General features: G+C 45.6%; 1 protein-coding gene and 1 long non-coding RNA gene across 2 annotated transcripts; one reads left to right on the plus strand and one right to left on the minus strand.

Moving 5' to 3' along the window:
* Window positions 1–2,229: 2,229 nt before the first annotated feature.
* Window positions 2,230–8,585, plus strand: ARRDC4 (arrestin domain containing 4). The gene is made up of 8 exons (XM_084213499.1): window positions 2,230–2,572; window positions 3,578–3,644; window positions 3,919–4,066; window positions 5,846–5,948; window positions 6,647–6,903; window positions 7,544–7,706; window positions 8,181–8,335; window positions 8,450–8,585. Exons 1-8 carry the CDS (start codon window positions 2,233–2,235, stop codon window positions 8,504–8,506), a joined length of 1,290 nt encoding a protein of 429 aa, XP_084069625.1. The 5' UTR covers window positions 2,230–2,232; the 3' UTR covers window positions 8,507–8,585.
* Window positions 6,074–11,664, minus strand: LOC311158505. Its single transcript, XR_014616461.1, has 3 exons — window positions 11,544–11,664; window positions 8,400–8,609; window positions 6,074–6,818 (listed from the first exon to the last, which is right to left on the minus strand). It is a non-coding gene; the product is annotated as an uncharacterized lncRNA (long non-coding RNA).
* Between the last annotated feature and the right edge of the window lie 7,037 nt (window positions 11,665–18,701).

Here is an 18,701-nt window from a genome sequence, read left to right on the forward strand (position 1 = left end):
TACCTGGCTCTTGGGGAGCTCCTCACACAAGGAACCCTCAACACAAGGCTACATTTCACGGGACCCACAGGGTTCTGAGAAAACCCAGATTTATCTCATTGGCTATTTATTTAAAAGCCGAGGGCCGAGGACCAGTTTTGCTAATTTCAGTAATTAACTGAGTCAGCTGGGAAGAGCCAGGCTGGTGTTTTGCAGCGCCCCAGAGGGATGGAGGAATGCAGGAAGATGCAGCTGTCAGGAGCTTCGAGCAGGCAGGTGACGGAGCAGGAAATGACTCCTCGGTCACCCGTGGAAAAGCCAGCGCATCACCCACCACACACACCCCCTGGGAGATGCTTGGGCTGGGGCCACCACAAGGCCAAGAACAGCTTTAATTGCAGTGTGTGTCCCGTGGAATCAAAGCATTTTGGTTTTGTGAAATACGCATATTTTATGATTGGCTTTTCGCAAATTAAAATGAATGTTAGATGTGTTATGTTGGAAAGTTATGCTGTATTAATTTTCTTAAGTAGTGTGTTAAATATAGTTTCGGGTTATAACAAATTGTTAAAATAGAAACTATGCTATGTAAGATACTTTTTTTAAAGAGAGGGCTCACACCGAGATAGTAGTCACAGGACACCTCAATCTTTCAGAGAAAGAGAATTTATTGCTCCATTATCAGAAGAAACAAACTTTTTCCCGCCTCGCTCAGCCATGAAGATGCCGGTTAGGATTAAGACGAAGAAGCTTACACTGACCTGGCAGAATCCTGGTTTGAATGGAATTTATGCATCATGTATGAGGTGTATGAATATGCAACAGGCTCTTGTTTTTAAGGGTTAATCCTCTGTTAACGTGGGTCCTTTTTCGGGCTTATTTTGCCCAGAAAACGTACCCGGACATCGTAACTCTTTGTTTTTATTGTCTCATATTGTCCTAATCCAAATTGTCCAAATTATTATTACTCTAAATATATTGCTATTTTTATAACCATTTTATTATCATTAAACCTTAAAAATTTTTTTTAAAACCATGTGATAGGCGTTTTTCACAGTTTGCAGCATGTCTTGGGCCGGCTGGAGGTGGGCACGGATTCCCTCATCACTGTGGGAATGACTAGACATACTCACCACTCTTCCACTGTTTGCTGAGGTTTCCTAAGCTTCTGCTTCTAAACATAACAGCAAAACTTTGCATTTATTCTTTATTCTATCTCCCACGTGCTACCTATGGATGATATGCTCAGGTAGGACAGCACGCAGCGGGGTGCACCCATTTCGCGGCCCAGATGCCAAGCGAAGTTATAAGAGCAAATTCTTGAACCAGGGCGCTTCTTGCTTTACAAGGTGCAGAAACACACTTGTTTGGACACGAGGTTTCCACGCTGTTCAGGTTGGTTTAGAACTAAAAACTCTTTCACCTCCTGCCCTTCAGTGGAGTGAAAAAGGGCTTCACACAGGCAGGTAAGCTCAAGGAAAGCGGGGAGGGGGGGAAACAGCAGCACCACATCGTTTTTCCATATTTAACAGCAGCACCACATCGTTTTTCCATATTTCCATATTTAACAGCAGGACCACATCGTTCTTCCATATTTAACAGCCCCAGCCGGCCCGATTGTCAGCGGGAGAGGCTGAGACCGCCCCAGAGCGCCTCGCTGCCTCCCTCTGTCCCACGGCAGCACCCGGGGGACACCGAGAGACAAGGTTTCCCCTCAGCGCGGGGTCACCAATGGCACACGGCTTTCCCACGACGCCGGGCTGGCGGGCAGTGACCAGAGGAGGGGGCGAAGGAGGGACACGACCCCCGAACTGCCGCGGCTGCCGCCCGAGGCCCCCGAGCCGTCACGGCGGGGCGTGAAGGGGTGAGGGGTGAAGGCCCCGCCCCCGGCCCCGCCCCGTTCCCTGTTTACCCACAGGCTGTGCACGTGGTGGCCGCGCCGCGCCATTGGCCAGTGCGCCGGGGCCCTGCCGCCGCCCCGCCAATCGCCGCGCTGTCCACGCGCTCTCGCCCGCTCGCGATTGGCCCCGGCGCGGCGATCACGCAGCGTGACGCACTCCGGGCGTGCGCCCGCCGAGTACCAATGAGGCGGGGGCGCAGGGGCGGCCCGCGGCGAATGGCGGCGCGCGGGGCCGCGGGGCGGCCAATGGGCAGCGCGCGGGGGCGGGACGGGTCGCCGCGGGCGCTGGCGGAGACGGGCGGGTTTAAAGCGCTCGGCGAGGGCGGGCGCGGTTCCCCCGCGGCCGGGGAGCGATGGCGGCGGCCGGGCCGGGCCCCGGGGCCGGCGGCGCGGTGAAAACGCTGGCCCTGGTGCTGGAGGACGAGGCCCGGCGCGGCGGAGGCGGCGGCTACTGCAGCGGGGACACGGTGTCCGGGCAGGTGCTGCTGGAGCTGGCGGGGCCGCTGCCGCTCCGCGGGCTGCGCCTGGAGGCCGCGGGCCGGGCGCGCGTCGCTTGGAGCGAGAGCCCCGGCGCGGTGCCCGGGGCGGGCACGTGGGGGGTGGCGGTGCGGACCCCGGGGCCGGGGCCGCGGCGGGAGGCGGAGGTGCGGTACCTGGACATCCGGCAGAGCCTCCTGCGGGACCCGCCCGAAGGTGAGGGGGGGCGCGGGCCCGGCCGCTCCCGCAGCCGCGGCGGGGGTGGAACCGGGGGAGTGGCGCTGCGGGAGCGGGGAAGGGCTGCGGGAAGGCGGCCGCGGCCGGCGGCGAGGGGGAGGCGGAGGGGGGAACGCTCCGGGTGGAAACGGGCACGGGAAACCGAAGGAACGGTGGCGGGGCCCCGGCAGCGCTGCCGCAGCGCTCAGCCCGGGGAGGATCACTGCCTCACCCGCGGCCGCGCCATTCCTCTGTGGCAGCTGAAAAACGCCGAGTGGGGCTGGAATGAAATAAAATAAAATGCGCAGCTCGATTCCCTGCGCTGTCTGTGTGGGTGCCGAAGGTTCCGGCAGTTCGGGGGGGGGAAGCTGCCGTGGAAGACCCTGGAAGCAGCCAGGCTCATCCAGTGGATTAAGGCGGCAGGGCAAGCTCGCTGTGGCGGAGCTCTGTCACTCTCACACTGCAGCACTATGGCAGCGTTGAAAAAAAAATTAAAGACAGAACTGCGACATTTCGTTCTGTAAGAGTGAAACGCAGCTCAGGCTGATCTTAGAGAAGGAAGGTAGATTCAGGCCTTGTAAATTGTGTAACAGTAGGCCCTATGTGAATTAATTGGGAGGTCATGTATTTATAGTATTTCTTCGTGCTGACCTTAAATGGCAGATTTTTCAGCAGAGAAGTTAGTTTAAATGTTAATTGGAAAAGTAGATTCCTTGTTGTCCTGCTGAAAAGAAACTTAATTTATGCTTTGTAGAAGCCATTTTGGATTAGAAATTGGCCAGAGTCCTGAACTGAATCTCAAGGTCTCCCATGTTTCCTTGATTTTTGTTTTTCATTGAAATCACATCACAGCATAAATAAAGTATGGGCCACAGTCCAGAACCCACTGGGATCAATAAAAACTTCTTGCATCTGGGTGTTTTCATACATAAATAATTTATAAAAGTGTCTGCTTTGTTCTATTTCTGGAATAACTAAAACATACTATTCATTCTTATCCCACAGGTGAGGAAAACTTAATTCTTCTAGATGGAAGACACGAATTTCCGTTCAGCTTTCAGCTCCCTCAAGAGTAAGTTCAATAATCCAACCTGAAGGGATTGTGCTGGATGCTGCTTGTAGTGGAACATTAACTTAATGTAGTTTGACTTGTGTTTTTTTTTAGTATCAGCTTTATATATATGTCTTAATCAAGCACCACACAGACAGGTCTTGTTTACTTCCGCTTCCCCAAGGCCCTAAAAGTACAAGCTGTAAATTGGGAAATGTTTACACATGCAGGAAGTGTTAATGTTTGAAGCTGAAATATTAATTGAAGGTAATGGTTTTATGACTGCTTGTTTCAGACCTCTGGTGACCTCTTTTACTGGGAAGTATGGCAGTATCCAGTACTATGTGAAAGCAGTGCTGGAGAGGCCTGCTGTGCCTGACCAGAGTGTGCAGACAGAGCTGCAGATCATCAGCCATATCGATGTCAGCTCGCCAGCTCTCCTGGTAAGAGGGTCCCCCACTTCTCCTCCTCCCTGTAAAACCAGCTGCAAATAAACCATTTCCAAGCAGCATTCACATCCAGCCCTAACCCTTCCCATGTTATTCCAGAGCATCATTTTCTGACTTCTGAAAGCATATAAGCTCCCTAAGCTTTTCTCTATAAATAGATTATCTTAGGTTGTGTGAATAGCAAACAGAGTGGCTTTTTTAATACCATTGATTACATCCCTGCTGGCAGAGATGCTCCTGCCAAAAAGTTAGGCAGGCTTCTGATGCATAAATAAGGCTTAATAATAGTAATGTGTGCGTGCAGAGTAGTTACTCTTACCAGAGCAACTACATTCACAGGGCTGCAGTGTCCTAAACTCTACAATAATAGTAGGTTGAGGAGCAGTAATTAGAGAAGAGTATTAATCATGCCCAGCCTGTCATTTAGGCTCTGGCCATTATGTTACATATCCCTGCATTTTGCATGTCGTTTTCTAACATGAAGTGTGTGCACGCAGCTGCTCCAGAGATCCTTTCAGTTATTTCCCTATGACAGATTTGGCCACATTAAAGCATTGAGTTTTTAATAATCACTGGAAATACTGTAGAGTAATAAGAAAGATCAGGCATTAAGTAATGAGTAAATAGGCAAGATGGAAGCTAATGAGCTGGATTCTTTTATCTCAGCCCATATTATGAAAATAATATAAAATTATACCTTGCACTTTCATGATAGCAACTGGATCTAAATGGTTATTCATTTAAATATGAATGAGTCATTTCTATTTTATTTAAAATTGTAGGATAATTTTAACATCATGACGTGAACATAGAAAAGAGATGTTTTGAGCAGGCTTTTTTTCCCCCTCATTACATGCTTACATTTTAATCCATTCTAGAGAGAACTTAGGGTATTTTGGCAGTGACATCTGTAAGCAGAATACTCTTTATATTCAGTCGTTGGGAGTTTGAAGGCATCATAGCCACATTCTGTAAGGACAAAGCAGACCCTAGGTTATTGCACAGAAGACACATCAGGAAGCAGTGCCAATCTTAATGGATTCCAAGGCTGCCACCAAAAGTGCAAAACAACAGGGTTTTTCATTATAATAAAGAAAATAAAAAACCAGTTTGCATTATAGTATTGACTGAGTGTCACTGCCCAGTAAATCAGTTTGAGTAGCTTTGATCCTGGCTTGGACATTTGACATGTGTGCTTGTAAGTTTATTCTAATGAAAACGTTACAGGCATGTAAATGTCATACAGTGTGACAGTCCTTGAATAATTAAGATGGTTTTTGTCATGCCTCTGCATTTTTGGGGGGGTTTTATGGCTTGCAAGTAAGAAAGGTGCATCCCCTTACCCCAGTGTCCACATATATTTATCCTTTTTTAGAGATAAAGTAAAAAAATTACCTGCTTAACTGTTAGTGGTTTGCAGATAAAATGAATTCAGCATTCTTCTGCACTGAGAAACATGTAGATAAACACCACAGTACTCCATGAGACCTCTGAAAAGTTCATTTTGAAGACAAAGCACATGCAAAGACACACTGGTCTGTGTTACTTAGTCCAGTCTAAATACAGACTGAGATTTCAAAAGAGAAATGTTCAGATTGCCAAACCTTGGTTCCATTTCACATGGTGGCAAAAACTGCAGTTGCACTGAGCAGTTCAGGGATTCAGATCATGTGGATTTTAGAGCTGGGGTGCCATGACTGATATGCATAACACTAAACTGCAAGTAATTGAGAGCTTTATCCCATAAAATGAAAAATGCTCTATATTTTATAGACACCTGTTCTAAGAAGTCAGGAGAAGATGGTTGGCTGTTGGTTTTTCACTTCTGGGCCAGTGTCTCTCAGTGCCAAAATTGAGAGGAAGGGATACTGTAATGGTAAGAGTAGTTACCTTAAAAATGTAAATACTAAGCATCTAATAGGTTGGGGTGTTATTTTATCTCAGTGGAGCCAACACTTTGTAGTTCAAAGAATAGTTCTGTTTAATAGAAGTAAATAAGATCTATGTGAATTTAATCTTTTCAAAAATCATCTTATCTTTCCCGTTGGGAATATAAATTGAAAGGAAGTCCTGTTAATAATATTATGGAAAATCCATGTACATTTGTGTATAAAGAACAACAAAATGTTTTTATCTGGGATAAAATACTTAACTGGGATGTAATTAGGTTTTTACATCCTATTTGTGTAGGTTTACACTTTGGCAAGAATGAGCTTTAGCAGCTTCTTCTTCATCTTGATAAGATTAGATACATTGAGAAAACAAAACATCGTGAAATTCATTTAGTACTATATAAAAGGAAGATTGGGCCATAATTTGCAAATAAAGCTTTTATAGCTTGTTCATATTATGCTTAATGTTTCAAAATGAATCATTGTTTATGTGTAAAACATAGTAGGTGGCTATAATTTTGCCTGGATACCACTCTGAAAAAAACAAACTGGCTTGAGGAAACTTACCAAGTATTGTTCTCATAACGCTGCCGATGATGTACGTGCTGTGTAACATGCTTTGATACTCCCAGAGGAAAGTTGGTAAATACCAATTATTCATTGGACTTTTTCTGTCTCTAAGGGGAAGCCATCCCAATCTATGCAGAAATTGAGAACTGCTCTTCTCGTTTGATTGTTCCAAAAGCTGCCATTTTCCAAACACAAACTTACCTGGCCAGCGGGAAGACAAAAACCTTCCGTCAGATGGTTGCCAATGTCCGAGGAAACCACATTGCCTCTGGGAGTACAGATACCTGGAATGGGAAAACTCTGAAAATCCCACCTGTATCCCCATCTATACTTGACTGCTGCATTATTAGAGTAGAATATTCATTAGCTGTAAGTATTGGGTTTTCAAATGTACAAACTTTAGATACTGCTTTCAGTTGGGAACAGAAGAATTTACTGAGTAGCTGTTAGCTTTTTAACTTGGGAGCTACAATAAATACAAATCTAGAGAAAGTGTCCCAGCCCATGGTGGGGGGTTAGAACTAGATGATCTTTAAGATCCCTTCTGACCTAAACCATTCTATGACTCTATGAAAAATAAATATCATAAACCACATACATGAGAGACTGAAGGTCATAAAGAGATTCTGAGATGGAAAGGGAGAAATGTTTCTGAGGAAGAAGCAGCTTAGTTTCAGACATGCAGGGATTGTTTTGGGAAAGCATTTCAAGCTGAATGGGATCCTCAAGTGATTCTTTCCAGAAATGGGAAGATAAGACTGAAAGTCAAGTGTATAATTATGTTTGTCAAGATGGTTTGTATTTTTTGAATGTCACTTAGAGGCAAGTTACAGAAAGAAGGAAACTGCTGAAAAATAAGGAAAGCTGCCAGGGTATTAGCTAAGCATATCTGGGATGACAAAGCTCTTAATTTTTAAATTTGCAGTGTAGGGAGTAGGGCAGCTTTTAAGAGCAGCACTCAATGGGGTCTCATGTTGTTTTTTTCTTCTGTTTGGGGGTTGTCACATAGGTGTATATCCATATTCCTGGTGCTAAGAAATTGATGATTGAAATGCCTGTGGTGATTGGCACTATTCCATGTATTGGATTTTCAAGCAGAAACTCCAGCATTACCAGCCAGTTTAGTATGGATATGAGTTGGCTGGCATTGACCATGCCTGAACACCCTGAAGGTAATAAATACATATTGAACTCTCTCTAATCCAGCACAGCACTGTCTGCAGCAGATGGGTGCAGTGCCAGTTTAAGGGCACTGCCAGGGATGTAGGCAATGAAAATCTGACTCACAAAACTCTTAAATTGAGATCCAAAATGATTGTTGAGGTTACCCCAACTCCAGCCTTCCTGAAGTCTCTCTGTACCCCATCTGACTGAAACAACTAACTTCTGATGGTGGGAATAGTCTACTCATTACTGAATATATCTTGATACAACACAGATTTGCTGCTGGAGTTATCCTAAAAGCACAGCACTCTCTGTATTCCTGCTGAATCACCTGAGTTTACTGAAAACATAGTTACAGTATTTATGAGTTCAGTGCACTTGCAATACAGTTTTTGTGGTCCTGGATATACTGTAATGCAGATGTTCTTGCTGTGAGTGAGTGAATATTTTGAAATATGACAGAAGCATCTCTTGTGTTTCAGCACCACCAAATTATGCTGATGTAGTGTCTGAGGAAGAGTTTTCCAGACATGTTCCTGCTTATCCACCTCCCATTGACTGTGAGGAACAGTTGTGTTGTCCTGTCTTTGCTTACATACAAGAGTTCCGGTTTCAGCCTCCACCTCTTTATTCAGAGGTAAGAAAATAAATAGCAGGTGGTGTTTTTATTGTCAGATGGCAGAAAAAACCCAAACACATACCTAAATGCAGGAATTGCAGGCAGTAATTGTTGTCTTTCTTCTCTCCTTAGATTGATCCACATCCAACTGATGTAGAAGAAGTTCAGCCCGTTTCATTCATGCTCTGAGGATTTGTAATGAGCATCATTGTGATGAATGTCTTAATCTTTCTGCTGCTTAAGCTGGTAGTGCAGCTAAAAAGGAAACAGTTTTCTTTTTCCAAACTTCAGTCTGTGTACAAGAAAGGCAAAGGAAAATGGAGGAGGAGGTATGAGCACGTTTGGTGATAAAAGAGAACCTGCTGGATTAGTCTGCACAGAGGATAACAGGGGAGCAGCTGAGCTTGGGATACTTGAGATGTACCTGAAAATACTGAAAGGAAAATGCATCAATGAAATACTGAATGTTTTCCAAAAAGTGGATACACTACACCAAGTACGAGGAGGAGATGTGTGGATCTTCTGAAGAGAAAAGAATTTCTATTTTGTTTGCAACGCTCTGGAAGAATGTACATAGCGATGTTGAGAACTCCTGTAGTAGAACAGAATGTGGGGTAAGAAAACATTTCCAAAAGATTCCAGTGGTCAAGGGGCTTCAGCTTTGCACTGTCTGCATCCAAAAAAGGAACACTACTGCATCACAGAGCGAAGTCTTAACTTCACATTTGATGGGAAGCTGCCCTTCTCACGACTGCCAAGTGGTACTATTTCCTCATTCATCATGAGGACACCGCGGATGACAGAATGGCTATGACGCAATATTGTAAATGCAACCCTTTCCTGAGTGCAAGACACAAGTGTGGAACAAACAGTGAACTTTGAGATGAGCTTATGCACTATGCTTTCTTTCAAGGGATTTCTTAAGGGAATTATTCTAACCTCTTCTACTGTGAGTTCTTCTTCTGCATCTTAAGCCTATGGATAGCATGATAAGGGGAAGCATGGCAAGGGAGAGACCTTTTGCCAGCAGCAGGTATACTTAGCAAAAAGGACAATATTTATTTATTCAAAAGCCTTTATAAGCCTACCTCTGTTTTGGATATTTACTTACGGTCAGATTTGAGACCAAAAAAAGTCTTGTTAAAGCTCCAGTATACTTCAAGGTTCTAAAAGGGACCCTAAATGGTTTCTGTGGTTAGTGAATGAGATACGAGGTGTAGGGAGAGGTGTAAATATACCCAGAATAGACATAGCTTATAACTGAAGTGAAAGCAGACATCAGGGGAACAAAGTCCTCTGGTAATGGCACAAAGCTTTTCATTACTCCTGCATTTTTGTCTAAAGATCTATTGTCAGGGGCTGCACTGGTCATTTGCTATCCATACTATATTTGTTGGTGTGTTTCATTGTTTGTTTTTGCTGTTTAATTTTGTTTTGGTGCAATATTTTGATGTTTTCTTCCTCAGGTCATTTAGAACAGTGAGAGTTTGTTGCTGCTAAGAGTGAAGGCACAGCATTTACTTGCCCTTCTGCTGCCTTCATTTAAAAGTAGAATGTTTGCTTCCTGCCAGCCATCAATTGGGATCAGTAAACAATCACCAACAGATCACTTACAGGAGCAGAAAACAGCATTGTCAACATGCACGTTTACAGTCCTGTCTTTGAAATACAGGGGATTTTGGACTACTAGAAACACTCCATATGTCTTACAGAAGGGTTTGGGGTTAATACCCGGTGCTTCATGTGGTAAAACAGTGTACTTTCTGGTAATTACAAAAATAGCAATTCATTCTCCTTCATTCCATCAATAACTGCAGTTTAAACAAAGTCTGAATGGTTTTTTATGAAATCTGTCTTCACCTAAGAAGCAGGGATTTTTCTACAGGCATACACAGATGTATATTCTTAGTCTTATTTTAGTTTAACTTCCTTACATTGTCTAATTTCTAGCACTTCACCTCAAATCCCTTTTGCATCAGTGTGAAAGACAGACTCGTGGAGGTTCACATTTCCAAACTGCAGTTACTCCTTTCATTTGCAACATTTAGTATTGTTTTCTATAGCAAATGCAGCTTTTACCAAAATTTGATTGCATGATTTAGAAAGGACCTTCTAAAAATGATTAAGTCTCAAGGTGTAGCTCTCATGCCTTTTTATTTAAGTGAGGGCCTGCCCATACAATCAGTGCAGGATTTTCATTCACATCATTTGGAAAGGGAACAAGCATCTTCTCCTTAAACAGATACCATTATAGTTACTTGAAAAGTAATTTGGTTGTGTAATAACTTGCATGGTAATAATTCAAAATATTAGCTTAAAGAACATTAGGTGCTTTTTTGGACTGTAATACCTGATAGGTGATGTGTGCTACCTGGTATAATCATGGTCAAGCAAACAGCAGTATGAAGGGTAAAAGTGTGCTTTTTTTTTTTTTTTTCTAAAATCTTTGAGTTGTTTTCTATTCTTTGCAGATAAACTGTGGCCTTAGATTGTTTGCTGCAAAAAAGTCAACTATTAAAAACTATTAAGTGTTTCTTAGGAAACACACATGGCCCTTCAAAGGAGGGGTGAAAACATGATTAAGTTCTGCTCTCTGGCACTTGGCTTAGTGCAGAAGTTGATCCTTAAAAATAATTACTGTTTGCACAATAATAAGTTCAATATGCAGGGGCTTTGTTTTGATAACTGTGAAACAGTTTAAAAGAGACAAAATAAAAAAAGCTGTTTAACATACAGGAACATGATTGTATTTTGTACTAATGAATGAGCCCCATGGGTTCTTTGTTAATAAAAGTGTCAAATTTATATTGTGCTGTTCATCTCTGGTTTGGTGCTATGTCAAGAAATACCTGTATTCTACCCTACAGATCTCTAATTCTTCTCTGATCTGGGAATTATGCCTTCATCTGTCACTGTTTTAGTTCCTTGAACTATTCATATCCAAGAACTGGAACAAATTGATCAAACAGGGCCTCCTCCCACCCATAGTTGTTATGTAACAGGGGCTCTTATCCGTAAGAGCTCACATCCTTCAATCCTAATTGGATCTCTCATCTCACATATTAATTTTAGAGGATATTTTTTTGTTTCCTGTCGACAAGATTAGAGCAACAAACTAAAGATAAATACATCAGAGCAGCCTTAGAACCAGAGTGCAGAATGACTGAAGCAGTGACCCTGCTGCTGTGGGGAAAGAGGTGACAAACTGTACCTGCCCCATGCTCACCTGAGCCAGGAGTGAGATGATCAATCTCCATCAGGTCCTGCCTCCCAAGGATTTGAGGAACAACAGACAACAGTTGATTTCTTCTTCCTGTTTCCATTTTTGAGGGAAGATGGCAAATTTCTCTGTGGAAAGTTGAGGTGAAGATGCTGTTCAGGATTGTGGAATCACAGAATAGTTTGGCTTGAAAGGGACCTTAAAGCCCAGCCCATCCCACCCCCTGCCATGGGCAGGGACACCTTCCACTGTCCCAGGCTGCTCCAAGCCCTGTCCAGCCTGACCTTGGACACTGCCAGGATCCAGGAACCACCACAGCTGCTCTGTGAACCTGTGCCAGGGAGGAATTTCTTGGGCCTATTCAAGCACCAGAACCAGCAGAGGTGTCATGAGTCATGAGTAGGAAAATTCAAAGCCTCAAACACTGGTCTTAGATTTTTTTTTTTTTTAAAAGCTCTCTCACTAAATGATAGTTAAATGTCTTACCATCAAGTTCACAGTAGCGATTCCACTTCAGCCACTGTTTGCTTTTATAGGGGAGTATTTCAGTTGACAAGCTGTAACTGTCTATTAAAATATGTTTGGTGTTTAAACAGGTTGTAAAAAGCCAGGCAGAGATAGAGCAGATCCTGCAGGCTCGTGTTTGCAGCTCTGACCCTTCTGATGTTTGCATGGAAACGCAGTTTACGTACAGAGCAAGAGAGATCATTTAATCAGCTCCTGGGGCATGTTCCAAATTATCAAAATAGCATGTTCCATGACTTCACCACCCACTTTGGACAGCAAAAGGGAACATCTAACTCAGTTTGTAAAATCTCTGCTATATATATAGCAATAAAAACATGGTGGGAGAGCACAGTTTGCAAACAATGTTGATTTGAGAAGATCAGTTGTTCTACAGCTCCTTACAAAACCCAGGCATTTGTGCTCTATTTTCTAGTCAAATTCTGCTGATTTTCAGTGCTCTCCTCAGGGTAGTGACTTCACACAGGGACACAGAACCCGGCCTTCAGACTGCTGCCTGTTCCAAAGCTGATTATATAATATGTTAACATCAATATGGACAGTCCAGGCTGCTGCACAAAGTAAATTCTCCAAAGAACTAATTAGGTCTAGGATGAACCCAGTCCACTTTTAGTATTAACATTTTATATATGGCATAGACAAGGTGACAGTCTTGTTCCAAATTATGTTGTCATTATTTCTAAGCAATTAATAGGAAATGACTACAGAAAAACTCTGCTAAAATACCACTGCATTATTGACATTTTAGGACAAGTGTCTAATAATAATTTTAAGTCAAAAAAATGTGAAGGGGGGGTTTTATGTGGAATAAAAAATGGTAACTCAGGTGGGAGTTCACTGGAGGAGCTGCTCATGCCATCAACATGCTGTGGGCCTTCTTAGCTACACAGGGCAGATTCATCTGTGCTACTGATAAATCTCCCAACACCCATCCCTTCAACAGGAAAGAGATCCTTCTTAGTTTTGGCTGACATTCAGCCACCTGGCTGCCTGTAAGGTGAGGAGAAAAATGAAAGACGAGGTGAAAGTTGGAGCAAGTAGGCTAAACCCAGCCAATTTTTGGCAATGAAAAACTGGGGTTTTTACAGCACCTTGGAACAGCATCAGCCTCTCCATAAATGAGGCACTAGGCATTGACAGAGGTGGGAATAGAAGCAGGATTTTGACTGCAAGGTCTTAAACAGGATTGTTGCACACCCAGAAAGATTCTCTGTATAGGCCAGTCCTATTTGATGTCATGTCTAGAATCAGGTTGTGCTGGTCACAACATATCAGACCCCAGCACGAGGAGAAAGTGATTCTTATTGCTGAATTAATTAGACTAATCAATGCACAAAAGAGAGCACAAGTGACAAAAGCTACAATTTCATTTAAATCATTTAAGGCCTGGAGTGCTTTTCTCCTATGTTTTAATGTGACGTGACCAATTCAGTAGCCTTAAGAAATTAGATACTAGAGGAAACATTCTGCTGTCCTGAGTGTAAAATGGGAGCAGAAAGGGAAAAGCATTGACTGACCTGACAGATCCTCCTTCTACAGGGTCCTGGAGGAGAAGTGTCTGAGAGGGTTCAGTGTCCACAAAATCCAATCAAGTTCTGCACTCTGTGCCCCAAAAGTGGCATTTTGGCGTGAGCACATCTCTCCCTCACTCAGATCCTGGAGCAGGTTGGCCTCACCCAGTACCTGTCAGGGACACACAACAGCTCAGCACCAGGGAGCAGGAACAGAAGGGCTGGAATTCCAAGGGGCCCTCCCAAGCTGCAGCCAGACCTTCTCCCTCGTCAGGGGCTGGAGCAGCTGTGCAAGGATGGCAGTGACACCAGGAGCTCCTCCAGCCCCACCTGGGAGTCTCACACTTGAGGGGCAGAGAGCTGGAGGTGTCTGTTAGCAGAGGTGTGAAATGAAGGTCCCCAGGAAGGGCGGCTTCGCAGGCTTTCCCTCCTGTGATCCCACCTGCCATCGCTGCGAGAGGACTTTACACTCATCCAAACAAATTAACAATTCATTTCCAACCCTGACACGAAGATTAACCCTGCCAATTAATTCCTTAATCTCTTGCTGCTGACAAGGCTCACAGTTGCCATGTGGATTCTTGTCCACTGGGGCCTGGAGCGGGGCCATTCTGTTTAATTAATGCTGCATCCAGGAGACGGTGGAGCTGATGCTCAAACAGATTCCAGCAACACAAACCGGAGCTGCAGCTCACACACCACCCAGACAGCCTGTGCTGAGCCCCTCCACGAGGGCACACACCATCTCAGTGCCTGTGGCAGCCCTTGCTGCATGAAGGGGGCACTTGAACCAATCCAGAGACATTTAGCCATGGTTTACTTGTGGAAAAATTCTTCTTGATCTCATCCCCACAATAGATGTGATCAGCATTTTGCACGTTTCCAGTAGCAGCAGGAAAAAACAACCCACAGAACTGTGTCAGTCTCCTTCCTCCTGCCTCAGCCAGCTGACAAGATGCTGGGTTTGGGCTTGGGCTGCAGGGAGGAGGAGCAGCCACGCTGAGGCTGCTTCAGAGGGAGAGGCTGGATGAGAACTGAACTGACACGAGTTTGGAAATGTGTGAAGTACAGTAAAAAGCAAAAGCAATGCTCAGTCACCTCAGGAAATCTTTGTAAACCAGCTATAACAAATTGGGTCAATTTTCATTTGTTTCTATAGGTTTTGCCATATATAATTAAAGAGACGCTGCCCATTAAGGTGCTTTACAACATGAACTAATACTCAATAAAATCTATGAATAATATTAAATTAAAGACTAAAACCTCTGGACATATAAACCAGGAAATTGCAGGTGTATAAACTAAGCAAGCAACAAAACCCCCATAATTTAGTGCCTGTTACAACCAGTCCAGTGGGTGGAACAAGTGAAGGGATCCCAGAACTGCCGGGAACACAGGGATTGTATAAACCCACACGTAAATGGTGTTTACAGAGAAGGATGAGGAAGGAGGCAGGATGATACACTGGACAGGACATTCTGCTCCACACTGAAGTTGGGTAATGTCTGCCTTGGGGTTTTGTTGTTATTGTTGTTGTTTTTCATGGATTTGGGCTCAGTGCTCAATTATACACTAAACTCCCTTCACGCAGGGAGGGTCAAGGTCACCCCCTTGCAATGGCCAGACAGACAGAGGCAAGAAAAGCCTGGATTGCCCTGCAGACCTCTGCCCACCTGCTCCTGACAGGGCAGAAGAAACATCTGCTGTTGGGGAGTTAGGAAAGGGGAAACAACCTTCAATGCAAAAATTGCACCTACCCAGTTGGAACAAGCTGTGCAGGTACCTGTCACTGGTCACACTGGAGAGGTGCTGCCTTCTTCAGGACATCCTTTTTTTAAGGGAGGTAGCTTGAGGACTGGCAGAGATCAGTATTTCTGCAGTGGAGGTGTTTCTGCAGACACCGTGTGTGCCATGGCACTGGAGAACCGGCTCATCGTGTCCTCAGGGTTTGTTCCATGGGACTCACAGACCTCATGGGCTCTTGCTCATGACATGGCATTTTGTGCAGGAATCTCACACTGTCCTTGTTGATTCTTCACAGCATTTCCTTCATGAGGTCCCTTGGTACCAAACTTCAGCAGGATTTGGGGCTCTGGGCACGCGTGGCTCCCATGGGTGTGTGTGGCCAGGGGTTAAATTGCTGCTCACTGCAGGATGATTTGGCAATTCCTTGCTTTCTGGAGTTGTCACACTGTCTTCTAGGAGCTCCTGCTATAAATATCTCTTGGGTGGATGCCAGGGATGTATTTTTTCTAGGCAGAAGCCCAAACCTAGCAGTGAAGCACTTGTCTATCCAACATGGCACACCAGGACAGGGCAGAGGGAGGGGATCTGCTGGTTGTGCATTGAATGAGTTGGCAGGAAAGCCCAAGCAGTGCTTAGAGCATCACCCTTCCCTCTTGCACTCAAGTAATTTATCTTGCTTAAAATCATTTATGAAATGCAACTTTCTGCAATCCACACCAAACCCTCTGAGCAGTGCTCAAGCCATGCACAGATATTTTGCCCCCGTGCTCAGCTGAGCTGTTCTGTCACCCCCTGATGCATTTGGCACATCACAGGCTGAATCTTCCCTCAGCCCCACTCCAGCCCCTGCCTCAGGCCAGTCCAAAGCAGAGAATTTCCACGAGGACTCAGCCTCCCCCTTCTGCTCAGATAGGCTTCACCCAGCAATCACAGCAATCATTTGCATCTCCTGTCATTAAGGTGCCTGTTTGATCCCAGCCAAACTGTCCTGTGGGGATCTGGCACACACTTGGGATCCAGGCATGCTGGGAAAATGACTCCAAGGCTGTTTAGAGAGGTTCCCATGCCTGCAACAGTTCACAGTCGAAGGGGATCCCCATCTCTGCCTGCAACACTCCCTGTCGAACACATGCTGCTGGAACATTTTCCTTTGGGGAGGGAAAAGCATGGCAGACAAGGAGTTCAACAACATCAGCCTTGGCCTGTTTTAATTCAGTGCAGGATGGGAATCCAGGATGGACCAGGCTAGGTTGTTTACCATCCCCTCTTTCTCTCCCCCACCCACGCCCTCCATCCATTACAGCGGTGCCACTTTTCCCAGGCATCAGCCATCACCCACAGGCCTGAGCAGGCAAGGATTCCTCCCACTCCTTCAACTGCACCCTGACTACTCCCTGCTCCCCAGACAAGGGCACGCCAATCACTGTTATCTCGGCTGCATCGCAGCTCCGATCCCTGAGCAAAGATGAGCTATTCTATCACCAGACCTCAGCTGTTCAACCCTGCCTGCCCCTCACCCCCAAATCCTCAAATCCCTGCCCAGGGCAGGGGGTGGCAGAGGAAGGCAGGGAACAGGGTTTGCTGTGCCCTTGCTGTCACAGCTCTCCCTGCCAGCTCAGCTCCTGTCAGCCAAGCGATGAAACCATCAAGGCTGTGCTGCCCCAGCCTCGGCCGTGCCGAGCGGGAAGCGATCCTGCCGCGGCTGGCACGCGTTCCTGGCTCTCTGGCTGGCTGGCAGGGCTGTGGGAGGCATTCTGGGATGCCAGGAGATGCCCCTTTTTGGGTGAGCCACCATTCCAGGAGCAGCAGGGCAGCCCTCCTGCTCAGGGTCTGGCTCCAGGACACGGCTCGCACGCCACGGGGCTGCTCCCCTGCCAGCGCTTGTTTGAATAATGACATTTTCAGGCTGACACCTGCAGAGATGTTTGCATTTTGCTCTCTTGCACCTCGGTATTTTAATTGATCTCTCAATCCGAGATTTTCCTAAAATATTCAGTGGTTTCATGGCTTTGCTTTCCCTTCAACAGAATGCAGTGCACAGTGATGTGTCACTTGCTCTCATGGTGATCTCGGCCTTTCCGGGCTCTGGAAATCCAGATGCTGGCTTTCCTGCCCTCATCCCTTGGCATCCTTTTCCTGCTCTCATCTCTTGGCAATGAAATGAAACCAATTTGCAAGAAAATCTACTGCAGATATTGTTGTCTTCAGCTGAGTAGAAACTCCCAGATGCTTTTGCTGTTGCAGGCTTAGGAACATTTGTGGTTTCTGGCATGTCCTCGACAGGTACGAAACTTGCACAGCTGCTGAGTCATGAGCTGCGCAGGGAGTGACACCACACACCCCACAGTCAACTTCCAGAGGTGGCCTTTGGCTGAAAATTCACTGGGAGGAGGGAGAGGTGAGCACCTGTGGGGATGGCGTGGGCTCCAGGCCAGCAGCAGCCGGGAAGAGGTGGCCCTAACCAGAAAGGGGTGTGTGGCTTCCACAGCCTTGTGGAGGATTAGGCAGAGCTCCTGGGCAGGACAGCTCACTTGGAATGCTGCTCCTTCCCTGAGTGATGCCTGTCAAGGGGGGAAATGGTGTCACACCTGCCTGAGAGCCAGCAGCAGAGACAACTCTCACTCCTACCTACCCAAATATACACACGTGGCATCCAGTCCTCTCACCCCATGCACCCCAGGGCACTTCTGGCAGATTTTTAAGGAATGCAATTACAAACACTATGAAGAAAAAAAGGGTGAAAAACATTTAGTCTCCATCAAGGACACACTTGGAAGGAATTTGTTTTTCTGCATGAATTCTCTGATAGCCAAAGGACTCACTTTTTGGAAAGCATCCAAAATCCACAGCTGGAAATCTGAGTTGCTTCTCTCTGTCTTTTAAAGCAGAAGGGAAGGAATGGCTCTGGAGAGACCCTGCCACAGCTGGGCAGCAAGGAAACACCCTGGGCAGCTCCTATTTGGAGAGGCACATCTGAGACCTGGCTGAATGAGCCAGGCTGGAAAGGATGGACAGGCAACACAAAACCATCAGCACCACACACAGACCTCATGGCCATGGTGATCTCTTGGTGAGGGACCACAAGAACATGGTGCAGTTTGCTTTAGGATAAACAGGCAGCCCAGTAAATTTATCCAGGGTTAGTCATGCCAATAGCAGCCACAGCCTATTGTAACATTACCAGAATTCATTAGGTGCTTCCCCGCCGTCCATATGAGTAACAATAATAACAACGATTAATACTTCACACATGAACAAGTTAATCCTGCTCTTTTAAAAGCAAAAATATTGCTGCCCTTATTTGAAGGGTGGGAACCTGAGATAAGCAAGGAGGGTGACCTAATCGTTGTTGTTCTGTGGAGTACACGATCGCTTACGGTGC

The sequence above is a fragment of the Fringilla coelebs genome (genome assembly GCF_963513975.1).
Source record: "Fringilla coelebs genome assembly, chromosome: 12".
Lineage (NCBI taxonomy): Eukaryota > Metazoa > Chordata > Aves > Passeriformes > Fringillidae > Fringilla > Fringilla coelebs.